We start from the raw sequence: 17,990 nt of genomic DNA on the forward strand, positions 1-17,990 counted from the left end.
CCACAGCACTTATGTGTATATCTGTCATTTCATTTATCTATATTGATGTCTGTTTATTTGTATTAATGTCGTGTTCCCCGCCCCCGCCCCCCATCTAGACTCTGAACTTGTAGTGGGCAGAGATTGTCACTCTCTATTGCTGTATTGTCCTTTCCCAAGTGCTTAGTACAGTGCTCTACATACAGTAAGCACTTAATAAATGTGAATGAATGAATGAGTGAATGAATGAATGAATGTGTGCCAGGAACTGTACTGAACATTGGGGTAGATTCAAGGTAATCAGGTTGGACACAGTCCACCGAACAAGAACTCCTCACCATTGACTTTAAAGCACTCAATCACCTTATCCCCTCCTACCTAACCTCACTAATGTCCTACTCCAACCCAGACTGCAAACTTCGCTCCTCAGGTTGTTTCTTGCCATATCTCGATCTCGTCTACCTCGCCGCAACCACCTCGCCCACATCCTCTCTATGGCCTGGAACGCCCTCCCTCCTCAAATTCTACAGACAATTACTCTCCCCTACTTCAAAGCCTTATTGAAGGCATGTTTCCTCCAAGAGGCCTTCCCTGACTAAGCCCTCCTTTCCTCTTCTCCCACTCCCTTCTGCATTCCCTTGACTTGCTCCCTTTATTCACTGCTCCTAGCCCCACAGCACTTATCTACATATCTGTAATTTATTTACATATATTACTGTCTCCCCCTCTAGACTATAAACTCACTGTGGGCAGGGAATGTGTCTATTGTTATATTGTACTCTCCCAAGTGCTTAGTACAGGGCTCTGCTCACAGTAAGTGCTCAATAAATACAACTGAATGGATTCATTGTCTCACATGGGGCTCACAGCCTTAATCCCTATTTTACAGATGAGGTAACTGAGGCACAGAGAAATGAAGTGACTTGCCCAAGCTCACACAGTAGATGTGTGAGGGAGCAAGGATTAGAACCCAGATCTTTCTGACTCTCAACCCTGTGCTCTATCCACTAGGCCATGCTGCTTCTCTGAGCCTTGAGGGATTCCCACAGTTAGTGGGTGGGAGGCAGAAGAGGAGTTTGCAAAAGAGACTGAGATTGAGCAGCCGGAGATAGGAGAACCAGGAGAGGACAGTGTCAGTGAAGCCAAGTTTGGATAATGTTTCCAGGAGAAGGGGGTGGTCCAAAGTGTCGAAGGCAGCTGAGAAGTCAAGGAAGATTAGGATGAAGTAGAGGCTGTTGGATTTGGGTAAAAATTGATTAGAAAATGGGAAAAATCAATTTAGAAATGCATTAAAGTGAAGGCATTTGAGTGTTATTCACTTTGTCAAGTATTGGAGCAGTTTGTGGACTGGGAAATTTAAAAGGACTTGTATGATAATTATATGCACAAAAAGTCTTTGACAGAAAGAAGTTGAAGTGGATTGTTCAAATGCTAATCCACATGCTGCTCTAATGCCATGAAAACATGTCAGAGGGGTGTAGCTGTATAAAATTTAGCATCTTGGACTTGATGAATGACTGTTATCTCTGAGCATGTGAGACCTGTGCTTTTTCTTGCATGGAATATTACAAAATGATGGCTTTTTTGATTTTTGGAGGAGTAAAAGAATGTCTTTTGTGGCAGTTTGGGCTAGGGAGTGGAAGAATTGAGTAAGTTTCTGTTTCCATCCCTGATTTTGTTTTGATGCATAATGGGGAATTCCAAGGAAGCCACCCCAACCTCTTGACGTCCCCAAAATGTAGGAGTCAGCTTGGCTTTGGTATATGACACTGAGTATGTGAGTTGGCCTATACCATGTAGGTCTCTTGAGTTTAATTTGAAGGAATCTTCATGAAATACTATCTTAAAAAGCAATATATAAGAACTTTCTCCCCAAATTATTTATAGTTTTATATCACTGGCCAATAAAATCATTTTAAGACATGATCTTGAGAAATGAATATTAGAGAAGGGTCAGATTTCCCCTTTTCCAATTTGTTCAGCTAGTGCATACTTTGGATGAACAAGTTAGATAGTAGGCCATAAAAACATACCCTCTTCCATTGTGAAATTATTTCCATTCTTAAGTCGTGTCTGTTTTTTTCTACTATTTTTAATGTGCAAGCTTGTGCATGTTTGTCATGATGACGTGGACAGTGCTGCTTCCTTCCTGTTGCCTGCTGCCGGCCTTTGCTGAAGATAAGGATTCATTTCAGTGTATTATTTAAAGAGAGAGAGAGAGACATTACTGAAGTTCAGCTAATCGTAAAACTGCTGACAAAATTGACATTTCAAAAGATTTTAAAGAAGTCTGTGAATTTTTATGTATTGCTCATTTTAGGTTGTTAGATTTGCCATCAATTAACTTAGAAGAACAATGTGTTGCAATAACAAATCATGTGCAAAGCAATCATCCCAATGAGCAGACCAAGCAGAGTTTGTCCCGGCTTGTTGTGTAAAACGAAAGTACAATGAAATCCACAATGCCGGTATTTCATAGGTAGCTGCCAGAAGTAGGAAAGTTTTGCAAGTAGGTGGAAAATAGAAAATTGCATTCTCTGACATTTTTCACTCCAGTCCATTCAGGGTTTCTTTGTTGTGACACATTTTTTTGTCTTTTACAAATACTTGGTAACTCTAACCCTGAGAAAAAGAACTGTAAAGTTATCTAATGAAAGCATAACTAATCTTTCACCAGAGAGAGAGTGTTCAAGGAAACCTTGTGTCTGAATTTTTATAATTGGAACATTCTGTAGATCTCAATTTCTGTGGCGGCTGCTGTGTTCCAAATTGAAACAATTGGTTGTTAAGTAGGAACTTGTGTTTTCTGTTTTTCAGGGGTGGAGTCAGACCAGTGAAGAGAACCACTGAGAAGAGGATTTCCCTAGTTTGTTTGAATTGCAGCAGAGACAAACGAAGAAAATTTGAAAATTTGAAGGCTAGGAATTTGCCAACTGAATTGGCTTTCCCTCTTCAGTTTTACATTCGGCTTGGGCACTGGATTCTCTTTCCTGTGGTTTAAACCTGGCTGGATTTTATCTCATGCAGCTCTGAGAGAAGGGAATGCTTTATTATGGCTGCTGTCGTACAACAGAACGAGCTGGTTTTCGAATTTGCCAGTAACGTCATGGAAGATGAGCAGCAGGTATGAGGGACAAAAGAAACTGTTGAATATATTCGTGTTATGTTTCATCTCTATGTGTATCCAAAAATTATTTTTTAAGGAAATGTTGAAATCCTTGTGGGTGTGGAACTAGTTAAAAAAAAAAGTTGGATTTCTGAGCAGAGTAGAAACCGAAACAAGCTTTATATTGGAAGTTGGCTTTTGCCCGCAGCTTAAGCCCAAATTCTCCTCAGGTCTTCCTTTCTGATTCCAGAGTGCAACAATGCCCCCTTCATCCATATTTTCTCCAGGGACTGAAGGCTTGAGATACTTCCCGCCAGCAATGGAATGTCCATCAGTGTAATTTTCCTACTGTTTCAAGGAGATAATGTGGGGATGTAGCTCTAAGACCAGTGACTTGTGATTCTGGCCAATTCAGAAAAAGGTCCCCCCCACAGCTGCCTCATGAAATTTCAACTTTATAGCTCTTAAACAGCTTTTCAAGATGTTCTCGTTCTTAATAGTGTCACTTCCATATTTTTAGAAGGTTTTGTAACCTGGTCAATCTTACTAAGTCTTTAACTTGGGTAATCACAAAATGATCCCGCATAACCAGCCAAATGCTGTAAGCATGCTAAAGCATTGAAGTCCATTTACTAGCCATTGGAATACAATATATATATATTGCATATATATTATATATTATATATATATAAAATGTCACTAAATTAACTTTGTGTAGGGGTTAAAAAAATGTTCTGTATGTCTTCAAAAATTTTCACCAGCTTAAAAAATGGTCACTGACCCTTTTTAATCGATGCCACCCCATTTTCTCTTAGCTACTCCCACCCATTCCTTACTTTTTCACAGTTTGTCTTAAGTCCAGAGCATAACCATACGCCTACCAAATAAATTAAATTTCCTTGGGTTTCTCAAGGATTCAGTACAAAATGTGGAGAGGAGAAAGTAAAGCTAAAGTATTTGGAGCCTCTGGCTGGATTTTACAGGCAAGTGCAGTAGTGAAAGGAGAAATGATTGGTGTTCAGCAAACTCCTTCTGGGTTTTCCTGTGGGAGCTGCTCCTGGGCACAAGTCCTTTCTAGGCTCTGACAGAATTCAGACTGTGATTCTTTGTTTCAATTTGGTTCTCGTCTCTAGTTTTTAAGGCCCCTGGGGCCTTCAGATCGCAACATTTCCAAAAACTACTAGGATGACTGGTTAAAGTGCCTGGTGGTGTCTCCTGTAGAATCCCTTTGCCGGTGAGCAGGCTTGCTCTTTAGCGCATGTCATGTCTGTTTTGCACAATGGTCCTTGTAGTTGGAGATGGATTGGGTTCTAGATGTGAATTCGATGGTCTCTAAAAGCGGAGTATCACTGTATAGATCTTTTCCGTTTTGATCATTTCACCAGTTGTATGTGTACCCCAGGGATGGTGATGATGGAGAAGTCTCCTTCAAGGGGGATGGGTCAGCAAAGACGAGAAGTAGCACAGCCTAGTGGTAAGAGCACGGGACGGGGAGTCAGAGAACTTAAGTTCTAATCCTGGCTTTGCCACTTGCTTGCTGGGTGACTTTGAGCACATCACTTCACTTCTCTGTGCTTCAGTTTCTTCATCTGTAAAATGGGAACTAAATGCCCATTCTCCTTCCGACTTAGACTGTGAGCACCTGGTGGGTCAGGAATGGTGTCTGACCTAATTATCTTGAATCTACTACCCCAGCACCACTTACTACTATGCTTGATCAATAGTAAGGACTTAATAAATACCACAATAACAGTGATAATAATAATAATCATTATAATATTGACCCTGATACTTCAGGACCAAGAACCTGCGTGAAGGAATTATTATACTGCCAGTGGTTTGCAGAAAGTCATTTACACTGCCCTGTCCCTGCCTTCCATTATTCCTCTGGGGCACTGAGTGCAGTGAGCAGGTAGGCAGGTAGATCTGTGAAGTGCATGGTCAAGCACACTGTGAAGGGTATACAAAGATTCTTCTAGTACTATGCAAGATCAAGCTCATTGCCATCCAGTTCTCTGGTTGATGGCAGTACATCTACTTCTCTAATTTAGAAATCTTTTATTTTTTCCTCCCATTGGCAGTTTTCAGAGTTACCCAACTCTGTCACAGACACTGTGAGGACTGATAGCCAAGTGCAGGCCTCCCTTTCAACTCCTGCATCATGCCAGAGGGTTTGCTATCATTTTAACTAATCCAACTGATGGCATTTACTGAGTGCTTACCATGTGCAAAGCACTGTACTAAGCATTTGGAAGAATAACAATACAGCAGAATCGGTAGACACATTCCCTGCACACAGCGAGCTTTCAGTCTAGAGCAGACAGACAGACAGCCTTTGACCCAGACTCATCCATAGCCACTGTTCTGAGATTCTGCCCCCCTTTTACTTCCCCGGACCACTGGTTCTGAATCCTCACTGTGCCTTGGGCTCTCTGCTACTGTCCTCATTCACCTAGACTGAGTAGCAGGGGAATCTTGGAGAATCTGGAACCTGGGAGTGGTGGCTATGATCTGCACTGGAGCAGTGGCGTGGATTGCAGGGGAGCAGTGGCGTGGACTGCAGGAGAGCAGTATGGGTTCTACCTAGCAGCACAAGTGAGGCCTCAACCATAATCTCAACTATCAGTGGAAACCCAACAGCTTTACCCCTTCCACTGTACTACTTTCTACACTGGCATAGTAATCAAGAAAGAAAAAAAGCCTAAAAAAGCTTAGGTGGAAAGCAAATGCTTTTTTTTTTTTTGGTGGATGACTGTCAATACAATTCAACTCAGCTTGGCCTTTAAACACCCAAATATTCAGACACATTTACGCGATGAATGCAGGAAATTTGGGTTTGAAAACCTTAGGTGATGGTAATAATAATAATGTAGGTATTTGTTAAACGCTTACTATGTGCTGAGCACTGTTCTAAGCACTGGGGTAGATACAATGTTATCAGCTTGTCCCATGTGAGGCTCACGGTCTTAATCCCCATTTTACAGATGAGGTAACTGAGGCACCGAGAAGTTAAGTGACTTGCCCAAAGTCACACAGCTGAGAGGTGGCAGAGCCAGTATTAGAACCCATGATCCCTGACTCCTAAACCCATTCTCTTTCCACTGAGCCACACTGCTTCTCTATATAATAATAATAACAGTATAATATAACAATATTAACAATATCACAGTAATGATTACAATTGTGGTATTTGTTCAGAGCGTATTATGTGCCAACCACTGTATTAAGCACTGGAGTAAATACAAGATATCCTCTAGACTGTAAACTCATTCTTTTTTTATGGTACCTGTTAAATGCCTACTGTGTGCCAGGCACTGTACTAAGTGCTGGGATAGATATAAGCTAAGCAGGCATTTTTGTTTGTTTTTGCTTCATGGTATTTGTTAAGCACTTATTATATGTTATGTACTATACTATGCACTGGGGTAGATACAAGCAAATCAGGATTTTGAGGGGAGGGTGTTGTGGTATTCGTTAAGCATTTCCTAGGTGCACCGTATTAAGCACTGTACTAAGCACCTGGGTAGGTTCAAGTTAATCAGGTTGGACACAGTCCCTGTCCCATGTCGAGCTCATAGTTTGAATCCCCATTTTACAGATGAGGTAAGTGAGACACAGAGAAGTGAAGTGACTTGCCTAAGGTTGCACAGCAGACGAGTGGCGGAACTGGGATTAGAACCTAGGTCATTCTGACTCCCAGACCCGTGTTCTAGCCACCCAGGACATGCTACTTCTCTAGACCATAAGCTAGGCCAGGAATGTGTCTGCCAACTCTGTTATATTTTATTCTCCCAAGCACTTAGTACAGTGTTCTGCCTGCACATAGTAAGCACTCAACAAATACCATTGATGATGATGATGAAGTCAGATGCAGTCTCTGTCCTACACTGGGCTCACAGTCTAATTAAAAGGGAAAACAGGTGTTGCTTCGGGTAGGTATCTCCTTGTCTTGGGAGAAAACAAAACACTCATTACTTGGTATGCCTAGAGACGCTTAAGGCTTAGTCACTCGTAAGGGTGCAGTATGATGTGCTTCAAGTAATTGTTCTTAGAGCATGAAAAGAAACCATTTCCTGCCAGTGTTATCATGATTCTCTGTGTATTTTCTGATCTCTGAGTTTTCTGCCTCCGGGAAACTTCTAAATTCTATAAATTGAAATAAATGGAGACCAAAGTTTATTTCACATTGCTCATTTTGAAAATCACTGAGGATCTGTAGGGAACTATGTTGACTGCTGGGATGACTTTCTGTGTGGGCAGTATTTCCTGATGGTCAGGTTTTAGTAATCCCACTGATGGCCTCTCCCATTGCTGTAGCACGGAGACCCTCAGTGGATGGATTCCATTAGAATGTGCTGTCAAAATCACAAACCAGGAGCTCTCTCTTGATTCACAAAAGAAGATTTTGGCCTTGCCTCTGTATCTCACCAAAATGTCTAAAAGTTGACTAGCTGCTAATTACTGCAGAAATACTGCAAAGTTTTTTCCATGAAACCTTTGAGAATGACAATTGGATATGATTCCAATAGCATGATTGTCAGGTTTAGTTTCTGGTAGGTTAATTTTACCCAACCAGAAAGCAGGACTGTAGCAAATGGGTTCAACTCCTACCTAAAATAGCCCTCAGGAGTGATTTGAAGCACGTTTCACGTATTTTGTACAAAAGTCCAATTTTGTTCACAAAATAATTTAGCAATTTTAGAAGAAGATGGTTTTGTACTAATTTACTTAAGAATTGGTGGTGGTCACATTAATGATTATATAATTTTTTCTCCCTGCCTCTTTGACTTTTCCAAGCATGCCTTTACAATACTGTCCTTCATTTTTCACCCCAACACCTAAATATCATTTAACTGATTGGGATTAGAAACAGTTTGATGGCAGAGCCGAGATTAGAGCCCATGACCTCTGACTCCAATGCCCGGGCTCTTTCCACTGAGCCACGCTGCTTCCCGTGCACTCAATGAACAGATTTGCGGAACACTCAGATCCTGCCAGGGGAAACTAATCAGAGGAAAGGGTATTTTTTATTGGCAGATGCTTAACAAAGGTTTTCTGGAAGCCTTTCATTTGTCTTGGGAGTCGCAGATTAGTACAATGCACACTGATCATGTATCCTTTATTTTCTACTCCTTCCGACCAGGCTAAACTTCTTAAAAGGATGTGGGGGGAGTCGGCAGGTGTAAGGGTGGGTCTTCAGTCTCCTTTTAGATAGGGATGCTTTCCACTGCCCATCCCATTCCCTATGGGAAGATTCCCTCTATTTTGGTGGGTGTGACCTTAGCACAGGGAGGTTTGCAGCCTTGTTCCAAGTAAGTGATGTGAATATGCTATTCCTCTACTCTTTGATCTCTGTGTGGAAAAGTGGTAAATTCCATTTAGGGTCCCCTATCTGTTTTGTTTATGCCCTTAATTAAATCAAATTAAATTGAAGTATACCCCCCATTATACTGCCAGTATAGAGTTTAGAGTGGGAAAAAAGGGCTTTTAATTTGGTCCTCATTTTGGGCATGTCTACCACTTAGTAAACAACAGCATTTAGGGTTTTTTTTGTTTGTTTTATGGTATTTGTTAAGTGTTTACTATCTGCCTGTACTAAGCGCTGGGGTAGATACAAGCTAATCAGTTGAACAAAGTTCATTTCTCCCACGGGGTTCACAGTCTTAATCCCCAGGTCCTCTCCCAGATTTCTCTATCACCGTGGATGACACGACCATCCTTCCCGTCTCTCAAGCCCGCAATCTCGGTGTCATCCTTGACTCGTCTCTCTCGTTCACCTCACACATCCTATCCGTTACCAAGACCTGCCGGTTTCACCTTTACAATATCGCCAAGATCCGCCCTTTCCTCTCCACCCAAACGGCTACCTTACTGCTACGGGCTCTCGTTATATCCCGGCTAGACTACTGAGTCAGCCTTCTCTCTGATCTCCCTTGCTCCTCTCTCGCCCCGCTCCAGTCTATTCTTTACTCCGCTGCCCGGCTCATCTTCCTGCAGAAACGATCTGGGCATGTCACTCCCCTTCTTAAACAACTCCAGTGGTTGCCTATCAATCTCCGCTCCAAACAAAAACTCCTCACTCTAGGCTTCAAGGCTCTCCATCACCTTGCCCCTTCCTACCTCTCCTCCCTACTCTCTTTCTACCACCCACCCCGCACGCTCCGCTCCTCTGCCGCCCACCTCCTCACCGTCCCTCGGTCTCGCCTATCCCGCCGTCGACCCCCGGGCCACGTCCTCCCGCGGTCCTGGAACGCCCTCCCTCCTCACCTCCGCCAAACTGATTCTCTTCCCCTCTTCAAAACCCTTCTTAAAACTCACCTCCTCCAAGAGGCCTTCCAGACTGAGCTCCTCTTCTCCCTCTACTCCCTCTACCACCCCCCCTTCACCTCTCCGCAGCTTAACCCTCTTTTCCCCCATTTCCCTCAGCTCCTCCCCCTCTCCCTTCCCATCCCCTCAGCACTGTACTCGTCTGCTCAACTGTATATATTTTCATTACCCTATTTATTTTGTTAATGAAATGTACATCGCCTTGATTCTATTTAGTTGCTGTTGTTTTTACGAGATGTTCTTCCCCTCGACTCTGTTTATTGCCATTGTTCTTGTCTGTCTGTCTCCCCCGATTAGACTGTAAGCCCGTCAAACGGCAGGGACTGTCTCTATCTGTTGTCGACTTGTTCATTCCAAGCGCTTAGTACACTGCTCTGCACATAGTAAGTGCTCAATAAATACTATTGAATGAATGAATATTATAGATAAGGTAGCTGAGTCACAGAGAAGTGAAGTGACTTGCTAAAGGTCACACTGCTGACAAGTGGCGAAGCTGGAATTAAAACCCAGGTCCTCTGGTCCTGAACTCTTTCCACTGGGCCACACTGCTTCCCTTAAGCAAACGTGGGCATTCACTTGAATGTCACCTTGGACTTGTGTGGCAGCTTGTGCTTCCCTTTCACCTCTGTGCCTGATGACTTTTCCACTGTTCTTAAGAGAAGTAATAAGAAAAGCAATTAGAAGAGGGAACCAGGTTTCTGGTTTTGTTCTCCTCTCCAGCTCTGTCCCAGGTTTTGTCTCTGCCTCCTCACATTGAAGCACTGCTCAGACATCCGTCCGATAATCTCTCCTTCGTTCCCGTGGTGCTGCCAGGCGGAAGGCAGCCGTGCTCATGGGGGTTCGATCCTCTTGTAGCCACATGTGTTTCCCAGCTACCCTGGGCTTGAGGAAATTTGATACGGATGGCTGGGTCTCACTCCCTCCCAGAGCCAGAGACTCGGGGTGACCCATCTGTCTTTCCATCTTCCCATCTACTCTCAGAGTCTCACCTGCACCTCAAGAAGCCGTATCCCTTTCCAAAATAATGAAATCTCTTTCACAGCAAATGAAAGAGTTCTCAATGAAGCAGTTGTAGGGTGATATGGTTGGGTACCTCATGCCAAGTTGCTTGCCCCCCATCCCCTGGTGTCCTTACAGAGAAGGTGTATTGAAGGCCTTCCATTCGTAGGGGGAGACCCAAGGCAGAAGAACAAATCCAAATCTGTTCTCCAGAGTGAAGTTTAAATGTCACCTAAACCACCAGTCGATCAATGGTATTGAGTGCATACTCTGTGCAGAGCACTGTACACTAAGCACTTGGGAGGGTACAAAACAATAGAGTTGGTAGACACGTTCCCCATCCACAAGGAGCTTGCAGTTTAAAGGACTGTGGCTCTCCAAGCACTAGCAACCTGGCTCCGAGCAAGTAAAAATGCCCCAAAGTTCATCTGCCCCACTCCTTTGAACCTGAAAGCATCAACAGTGAAACCAAGACAGCAGCCCCTCCTTATGTCCTGGGTCAAGAGAACATAGTCCAGGCTGTCTCTTCAAAGCCTGGTCCCCAATTCTTTCAGGTATCCTGGACATTTCTCTGAGGACAAGCTAGGGTTGGGCATCCAGATCTACGACAGCACTAAAGGTTTAAACTTTGCAAGGCCTTAGAGCCACCTACGTGTTGCTGCCTGGCCTAGAGCTTCCAGTCACTCCTGCTGTCATCAGCCAAATGGCAGCTGTGCCGTGGGCTCAGCTGATCCTCTCTGGACCAGCTTCAGTGCTGTTGCTTGGCTAAGGAAGGTGATAGCAGCAGCAGCAGTAGAAGGCAGTGCCTGAAGGAGAAGCAGCATGAAGACTGCTCAATTCCCCAAGGTTGAATCTGGGTTGCAGCAGTAGTTAAGAACAATTGTAATATCTGTTAAGCACTTACTCTGTATCGAACACAGTACCAAGTGTTGGAATAGATGCAAGATAATCAGGTCGGACCCCATTCCTGTGCCACCTAGGACTCTCAGTCCCAATTCCACAGCCCCGCCCCCAGTCTCATTCGAGCAGATCCCTCCAGCTGAATGGGTGCGCTGCTCCTCCTCTCAGCTCTGGGGTCGAGAGGAGTCTCTGGCCCACTCCATAGCCCACACAGGGGTAGAAAATTGTGGCAGAGCAGGAGACTGAGCAGGAGGGAGGATGAAAACTTGTACTTTCTCCTTTCCCCCTTATTTCCTTTTCCTCCACTCTTCCTACCCTTTCTCCTCCTCCTTTCTCCAGCTCCCCTCTGTCTCCTGAATTCTCCATTTTTTCCTCCATCTCTTCTCCCTCTTTTCCTCCCGCTTACCCCTCCAAGTGCTTTCCAAGCTTGTCCTAAATTCGTCCCTCTGATCAAAGTGAAAAGTTGTCACTTTTGGTGTTGCCTACTGAGTGAAATCATATAATGCTGCTAATGCTTTTAAGTGCATACTAGTGTACCAAACACTGTACCAAGTGCTGAGGTAATTTCGGACATCCCTATCCCACATGGAACTCACAATCTAAAGGGGAGGGAGAACAGATGATGAATCTCCATTTTACAGATCATGGAACTGAGGCACACAGAAGTTAAGTGACTTGCCCAAAGCCACATGGCAGGCAGGTGATGGAAGCAGGACTAGAACCCAGGTCCTCTGACTCCCAGGCCTGTGCTGTTTCCACTGGGTCATAGTGCTTCTGTACGTCTGGCTCCGATTCATTTTTTATTTCAATGTTTTTATCATGTATGTTCACTTTAAATACCAGTTTTTTATCCAGGGCGCTTTATGTGATGAAGTTATTTGTTTGGGTGAAGAGATAATAATGTTGGTATTTGTTAAGCACTTACTATGTGCAGAGCACTGTTCTAAGCGCTGGGGTAGACACAAGGGAATCAGGTTGTCCCACGTGGGGCTCACAGTCTTAATCCCCATTTTACAGATGAGGTAACAGGCACAGAGAAGTTAATGAGACAGTGACTTTTTACCTCAGCATCACAAGCCCCAGGTTGTGATTCTTGGGGCCCGGGGAGGCCCTTACTGGGCAGCTGGTGGTTTTTTACACGTGTTCTACAGTAATCTCCACTCCCAGTGACCTGACCCCTAAGTTTGATCAAATAGTGCTTCATCTCTCGAGTTTTTCCACTCCACATCCTTTTCTTATGTACATGTCACTTCCTATTTGAGATTGGGCTAAATTATGCTGAAGAATTCAGAGGAAAGTCAAGGTTAGAAAAACAAGAAGTAAATTTTAAAAAAAGACCACATTAGCAATGAAATTCCCAGTGATGGTGTATTCCTTTTAATGTTTTGATGTGGGTTAAAGCTTCCTTCATACCTTGTCATTTTATTTAAAGGAGGTAATGTAGGTAATAGAGGAAGTAAGATCCAAAATGATTGGTTCCACAGAGATTTATTTCTTAGAAAAATATTCCTACTTGAATGTTCTTGGGGAGGAAAACGGATTGATAGTTCAGGTACTGATATGGAAAGTTTAAAGACTAAAAGGATCGAGTCAGAGATGGGTCCTGAATTTGATGGAATCGTTCTGAAAGTCCATCCAGAGTGGTAATAGGAGACAGAGACAAGAGACAAAAAAGTTTTGCTTTAGAAGTTCTGATCTTCAGATCATTTAGTAGTTGCAAGACCTTATCTAAGCAGGCACTGGAAAAGTTTCAACAGGATGGTGATGGAAACCTTAAAGGAGAAATAAGTATTTAGAATAAAATAGAGGTGACATTTCAGGTTAGCACCCAGGATAGAGAAGTAAGACGTTAAAAAAAAAAAAAGTAAAAAAATTGAAAAGCAGAGCTTGATTGTATTATTAGAAGAGATGCTGCACCCAAATTTTTCAGTCCCAGTCTACAGGTCCTCTGTAGTCCAGTACCACAGAGCCATTGAACAAGCAGGCCCTGGTGTAAGATTGGCTCACTGAGGGCCTGTTGTCTGGTAGAATCAGGACTTGCCCACAACACACCCTTTTCCTTTCCATCACATTCATGGAAGAAGTGTTTCTGTTAGAATGGCTGGCACAAATTAGGTCTGTTTGAAATGGCAGGATGAGCCAGGGGCAGCAGGGTCAGTGAAAGTAGGACAGATGGTAAAGGAAAGAATAAGGAAGGTAGAAGAAGATAGGGGTGAGGAGAGTGATTTTCTCTTCTGAAATACTCATGGTCAGCTTGGGTCAGGTGCTTAGATGTATTTACTGAATGCTTACTCTGTGCAGAGCACAGTGCCTGGCACATAGTAAGTGCTTAACAAATACCATAATTATTACTCCCTGCCCACAACGAGCTTGCAGTCTAGAGGGGGAGACAAATATTAATATAAATAAATACTATACAGATATTTACCTAGGTGCTGTGTGGCGAGGATGGGGAATGAATAAAGAGAGCAAGTCAGGGTGATGCAGAAGGAAGTTGAAGAAAGGGAAAAGAGGGCTTAGTCAGGGAAGGCCTCTTGAAGGAGATGTGCCTTCAGTAAGACTTTGAATTATGTGGGAGGGCTGGGGGGCAAGGAGAGTAGTTGTAGGATATGAGGAGGGAGGGTGTTCCAGGCCACAACCGGGATATGGGCGAGAGGTCAGCAATGAGATCGAAGAACAGTGAGAAGGTTCTCAGTAGAGGAGCGAAGTGTGAATGCTGGATTGTAGTAGGAGAGTAGTCAGCTGTGTGACTGTGGGCAAGTCACTTAACTTCTCTGTGCCTCAGTTACCTCATCTGTAAAATGGGGATTAACTGTGATCCTCACGTGGGACAACCTGATTACCTTGTATCTACCCCAGTGCTTAGAACAGTGCTCTGCACATAGTAATCGCTTAACAAATACCAACATTATTATTATTATAGGTGGAGTCAAGGTGATTGCTTTAAAGCCCGTAGTGGGGAGTTTCTGTTTGATGCGGAGGTGGATGGATAACCATCAGAGTTTCTTGAGGAGTGGGGAAACATGGACTTAACGTTTTTGTAGAAAAAAGATCTGGGCAGCAGAGTGAAGTATGGACTGGAGTGGGGAGAGACAGGAGTCTGGGAGGTCAGCAAGAGGCTGATACAGTAATCAAGATGGGATAGAATAAGTGATTTTATTAAAGTGCTAGCAGTTTGGATGGAGCAGAAAGGGCAGAGTTTAGCAGTGTTTTGAAGATTGGATGGATGAGATTTATTGATGGATTGAATATGTGGGTTGAATGACGAGTCAGTGATAATGCCAAGGTATGGGCTTGTGAGACAGGAAGGATGGTAGTGCCATCTACAGTGATGGGAAAGTACAATGATCTGCACAGGGTAAGTGCTCAGATATCATTGATGATGATGATAAACTATGCTTAAGGTGGAATGGGACAGAAGCGGGTGGGTACTGATATTGTGATGGAATTAGATGTCTTTGTACTTGATTTGATGACACCCAAGCAAACTTTACCTCTGGATCCACTGGTCCACTTCTCCTCTACACTTCTGTTAAACCATTGCCTATTTGAAAAAAAGAGTGAAGGCATCTCCAGAGAATGACTTTGTGTTCATGCTCAGAAGCTTTAGAAGGAATGTTTGCCTTATATGTGCTGCTACCCCCTCCATCTCAAACTCAGAACCCAATTTATCAACTCATAAAATTTTGGCATAATAATAGTGTTCTTTGTTAGGCACTTTCTATGTGCCAAGCATTGTACTAAGTGTGGGGGAACATATACAGGTAATAATAATAATAATAATGGCATTTGTTAAGCGCTTACTATGTGCAAAGCACTGTTTTAAGCGCTAGAGAGGATACAAGCTAATCAGGATGTCCCACGTGGGGCTCACAGTCTTCATCCCCATTTTACAGATGGGGTAACTGAGGCACAGAGAAGTGAAGTGACTTGCCCATAGTCACACAGCTGACAAGTGGCTGATCTGGAATTTGAACCCATAACCTCTGACTCCCAAGCCCAGGCTCTTTCCACTGAGCCATGCTGCTTCTCTAATAATAATGGTATTTGTTGGCTTACTGTATGCCAAGCACTGTTCTAAGCGCTGGGGTAGGTACAAGCTAATTAGTTTGTCCCACGTGGAGCTCACAGTCTTCATCTCCATTTTCCAGATGAGGGAACTGAGGCCCAGAGAAGTGAAGCGACTTGCCCAGAGTCCCATAGCTGACAAGTGGTGGACCCAAGATTAGAACCCATGGCCTCTGTCTCCGAAGCCCGGGCTCTTTCACTAAGCCACTAGTGGAAAGCTAGTGGCAATCAGGTTCGACATAGTCCCTGTCACACATGGGGCTCACAGTCTAATTATGAGGGAGAACAGGGACTCTAGGCATGCACTCTTTATTGGCTAACAAGCTGAAAAGGTGAACAGATCAAAAGGTTGTATTGTGTTTCATCATGTGTAATACATACAATACCATATGTAATGGGCTCAAAAATCTATTTTTGTACTCTAAGGCAGAGGCCAGCAACTTATGGCTCTCAAGCTTCTTTATACCAGATGCAGTTCTCGACTCTTGGCCCCCACAGCATGGGGCCATTGCCCCATGGCCTCAGCATCTCTAGTGGTAATAATAATAATTGTGGTATTTGTTAAGTGCTTACTATGTGCCACTCTACTAAGCACTGGGATGGATACAAAAAAAAATTGGGTTGGACATAGTCCCAGTCCCACGCGGGGCCCACAGTCTCAATTCCCATTGTACAGATGAGGTAACTGAGGCACAGAGAAGTGAAGTGACTTGCCCAAGGCCACACAGCAGGCAAGAGGCAAACCCAGGATTAGAACCCATGACTTTCTGAGTCCCAGGCCTGTGCTTTATCCAGTATGCCATACTGCAGTGCCGTTAGCTGTACTCTCAGTGTTTTGGGCAGGAAGTAGCAGGCCCTCCCTGGTAAATGCTCAGTACAGTACTCTGCTTGTAATAAGTGCTCAGTAAACACCATTGATTGAATGATTGAGCCAGGTAGGAAGCCAAAGAGGAGCCAAGATGGCGGTTCCACTTCTGTCCTCTACTGGCAGGCTGCAGCTCGGGGATCAGTGGGGGCATCTCCTTCCTTAAGAGACAGCAGGGCAAGCCTGACCTGCTCTCGTCCTCCCACCGGCACCCGGGATGGTGACCCATCAAGCAGCAGAGGTGCCGAGTTTCCTTATGGGCAGGGAACGTGTCTGCCAACTCTGTTGAATTGTACTCTCCCAAGCACATAGTAAGTGAGGGAGACAGCTCTCTCCCTACCCTAAGGATGCTGGGGTAGGGTTCAAGAACATCCCTCATGCTGGGCGCTGTGTGCACCAGTCATGGGTTGTAGAGGCCCCGAAAAAGAGAAAGGTTCACCTCCCTCATGATCAGGGCTTGGAATAACCAAGCAGCTTGGCATAGAAGGAGAGGGCATTGAATCAGAACTACCTAATGCTGCTACCTGTCCCCAGGGTAGGAGGCAGATAGTGGCTGTGGGAATTGCTCAGTTTTTTTCCTCTCTCTTTCCCTCTGTCTCCCTCTCTCCTGGTAGTGGAAAGAGGCAATCATTGATGTTTTTTGAGCACTTGTGTATAGAATTTCATAAGCTTGGGAAAGTACAATGTAATAGAGTTGTTAGACATAATCCTTGCTCTCGAGGAGCTCACACTCTACAGGGGCAGACAGATTTGTTAGGTTACAATTAGGGAAAATAGAAGAGTTTGAAGATAAGTGCCTAATGCTGTGGGGCTGGGGGTGAATATAGAAGTGCTTAAGGGATACACAGTCAAGTGTATGCAATTCCAAGGTGAATGCCCCAGCCATGTCCAAGCCCAGCTGCTTTGATTTGTTTTCCATCCCTGGGGTCCCGAAAGCTACCTTGTCTCTCCACATCCCCATCTCTTTACAGCTGAGAGCCAGCGGCAATGGTGCCTCTATCATTCGAATCCAGACTAACATTTAACAACTTTCAACAGTTTAATATGTAAAGTGTTTAACATGTAAACGTGGCACTTTGCAACTCTAGCACCAACAAGAAGCTGAGCACAAATGTGTTACTGTTATGTGTTATTGTTATTCTCCCCCTACTTCCACCCCCTCCCTCACCCCCACTCTCCTTCACCCTCCTTTTTTCTCTTCTTGTTCCCCTTTTTCCCTTCTCTTCCTCACTCTTTTCTCCTCCTTCTCTTTCATTTATCTTTCTCTATTTCCCTCTGTATGGTATTTGTTAAGCGCTTACTATATGCCAGGCACTGTTCTAAGCACTGGGGTAGCAGGTTGGACACAGCCCATGTCCCACATTCATTCATTCAATCATATTTATTGAGTGCTTACTGTGTGCAGAGCACTGTACTAAGGGCATGGAAAGTACAATTCACATGGGGCTCGTAGTCTTAATCCCCATTTTACAGATGAGGTAACTGAGGTACAGAGAAGTGAAATGACTTGCCCGTGGCCCAGGATCACACAATAGAGAAGTGGTGGAGCAGGATTAGAATACAGGCCCTTCTGACTCCCTGGCCCCTGCTCTATCTACTAGGCCATGCTGCCTCTCCTCTTCTCTTTCTTCCCCTTTTTCCCTCCCTCTTTCCCTGTTTTCTTCTCCATCTCCTCTTTTTCTCTCCCCCTTTTATTATTTTTAGAATTATTATTATTGCATAATTACCCCTTCACAATTAAATAAG

General features: G+C 44.0%; 1 protein-coding gene across 5 annotated transcripts in view; it reads left to right on the plus strand.

Moving 5' to 3' along the window:
* The window catches only part of ELF1 (E74 like ETS transcription factor 1), a 140,341-nt gene that overhangs the window by 74,156 nt on the left and 48,195 nt on the right, over nucleotides 1–17,990 (plus strand). For all 5 annotated transcript variants that reach the window (XM_029058755.2, XM_029058757.2, XM_029058758.2 and 2 more), the window contains exon 2: nucleotides 2,797–3,103. In XM_029058755.2, the coding sequence (XP_028914588.1) occupies nucleotides 3,032–3,103 (72 nt within the window). In that variant the 5' untranslated portion in view covers nucleotides 2,797–3,031. The remainder of the gene's footprint in view (nucleotides 1–2,796; nucleotides 3,104–17,990) is intronic.

This window comes from Ornithorhynchus anatinus, chromosome 2, assembly GCF_004115215.2.
Source record: "Ornithorhynchus anatinus isolate Pmale09 chromosome 2, mOrnAna1.pri.v4, whole genome shotgun sequence".
In the NCBI taxonomy this organism is placed as follows: domain Eukaryota; kingdom Metazoa; phylum Chordata; class Mammalia; order Monotremata; family Ornithorhynchidae; genus Ornithorhynchus; species Ornithorhynchus anatinus.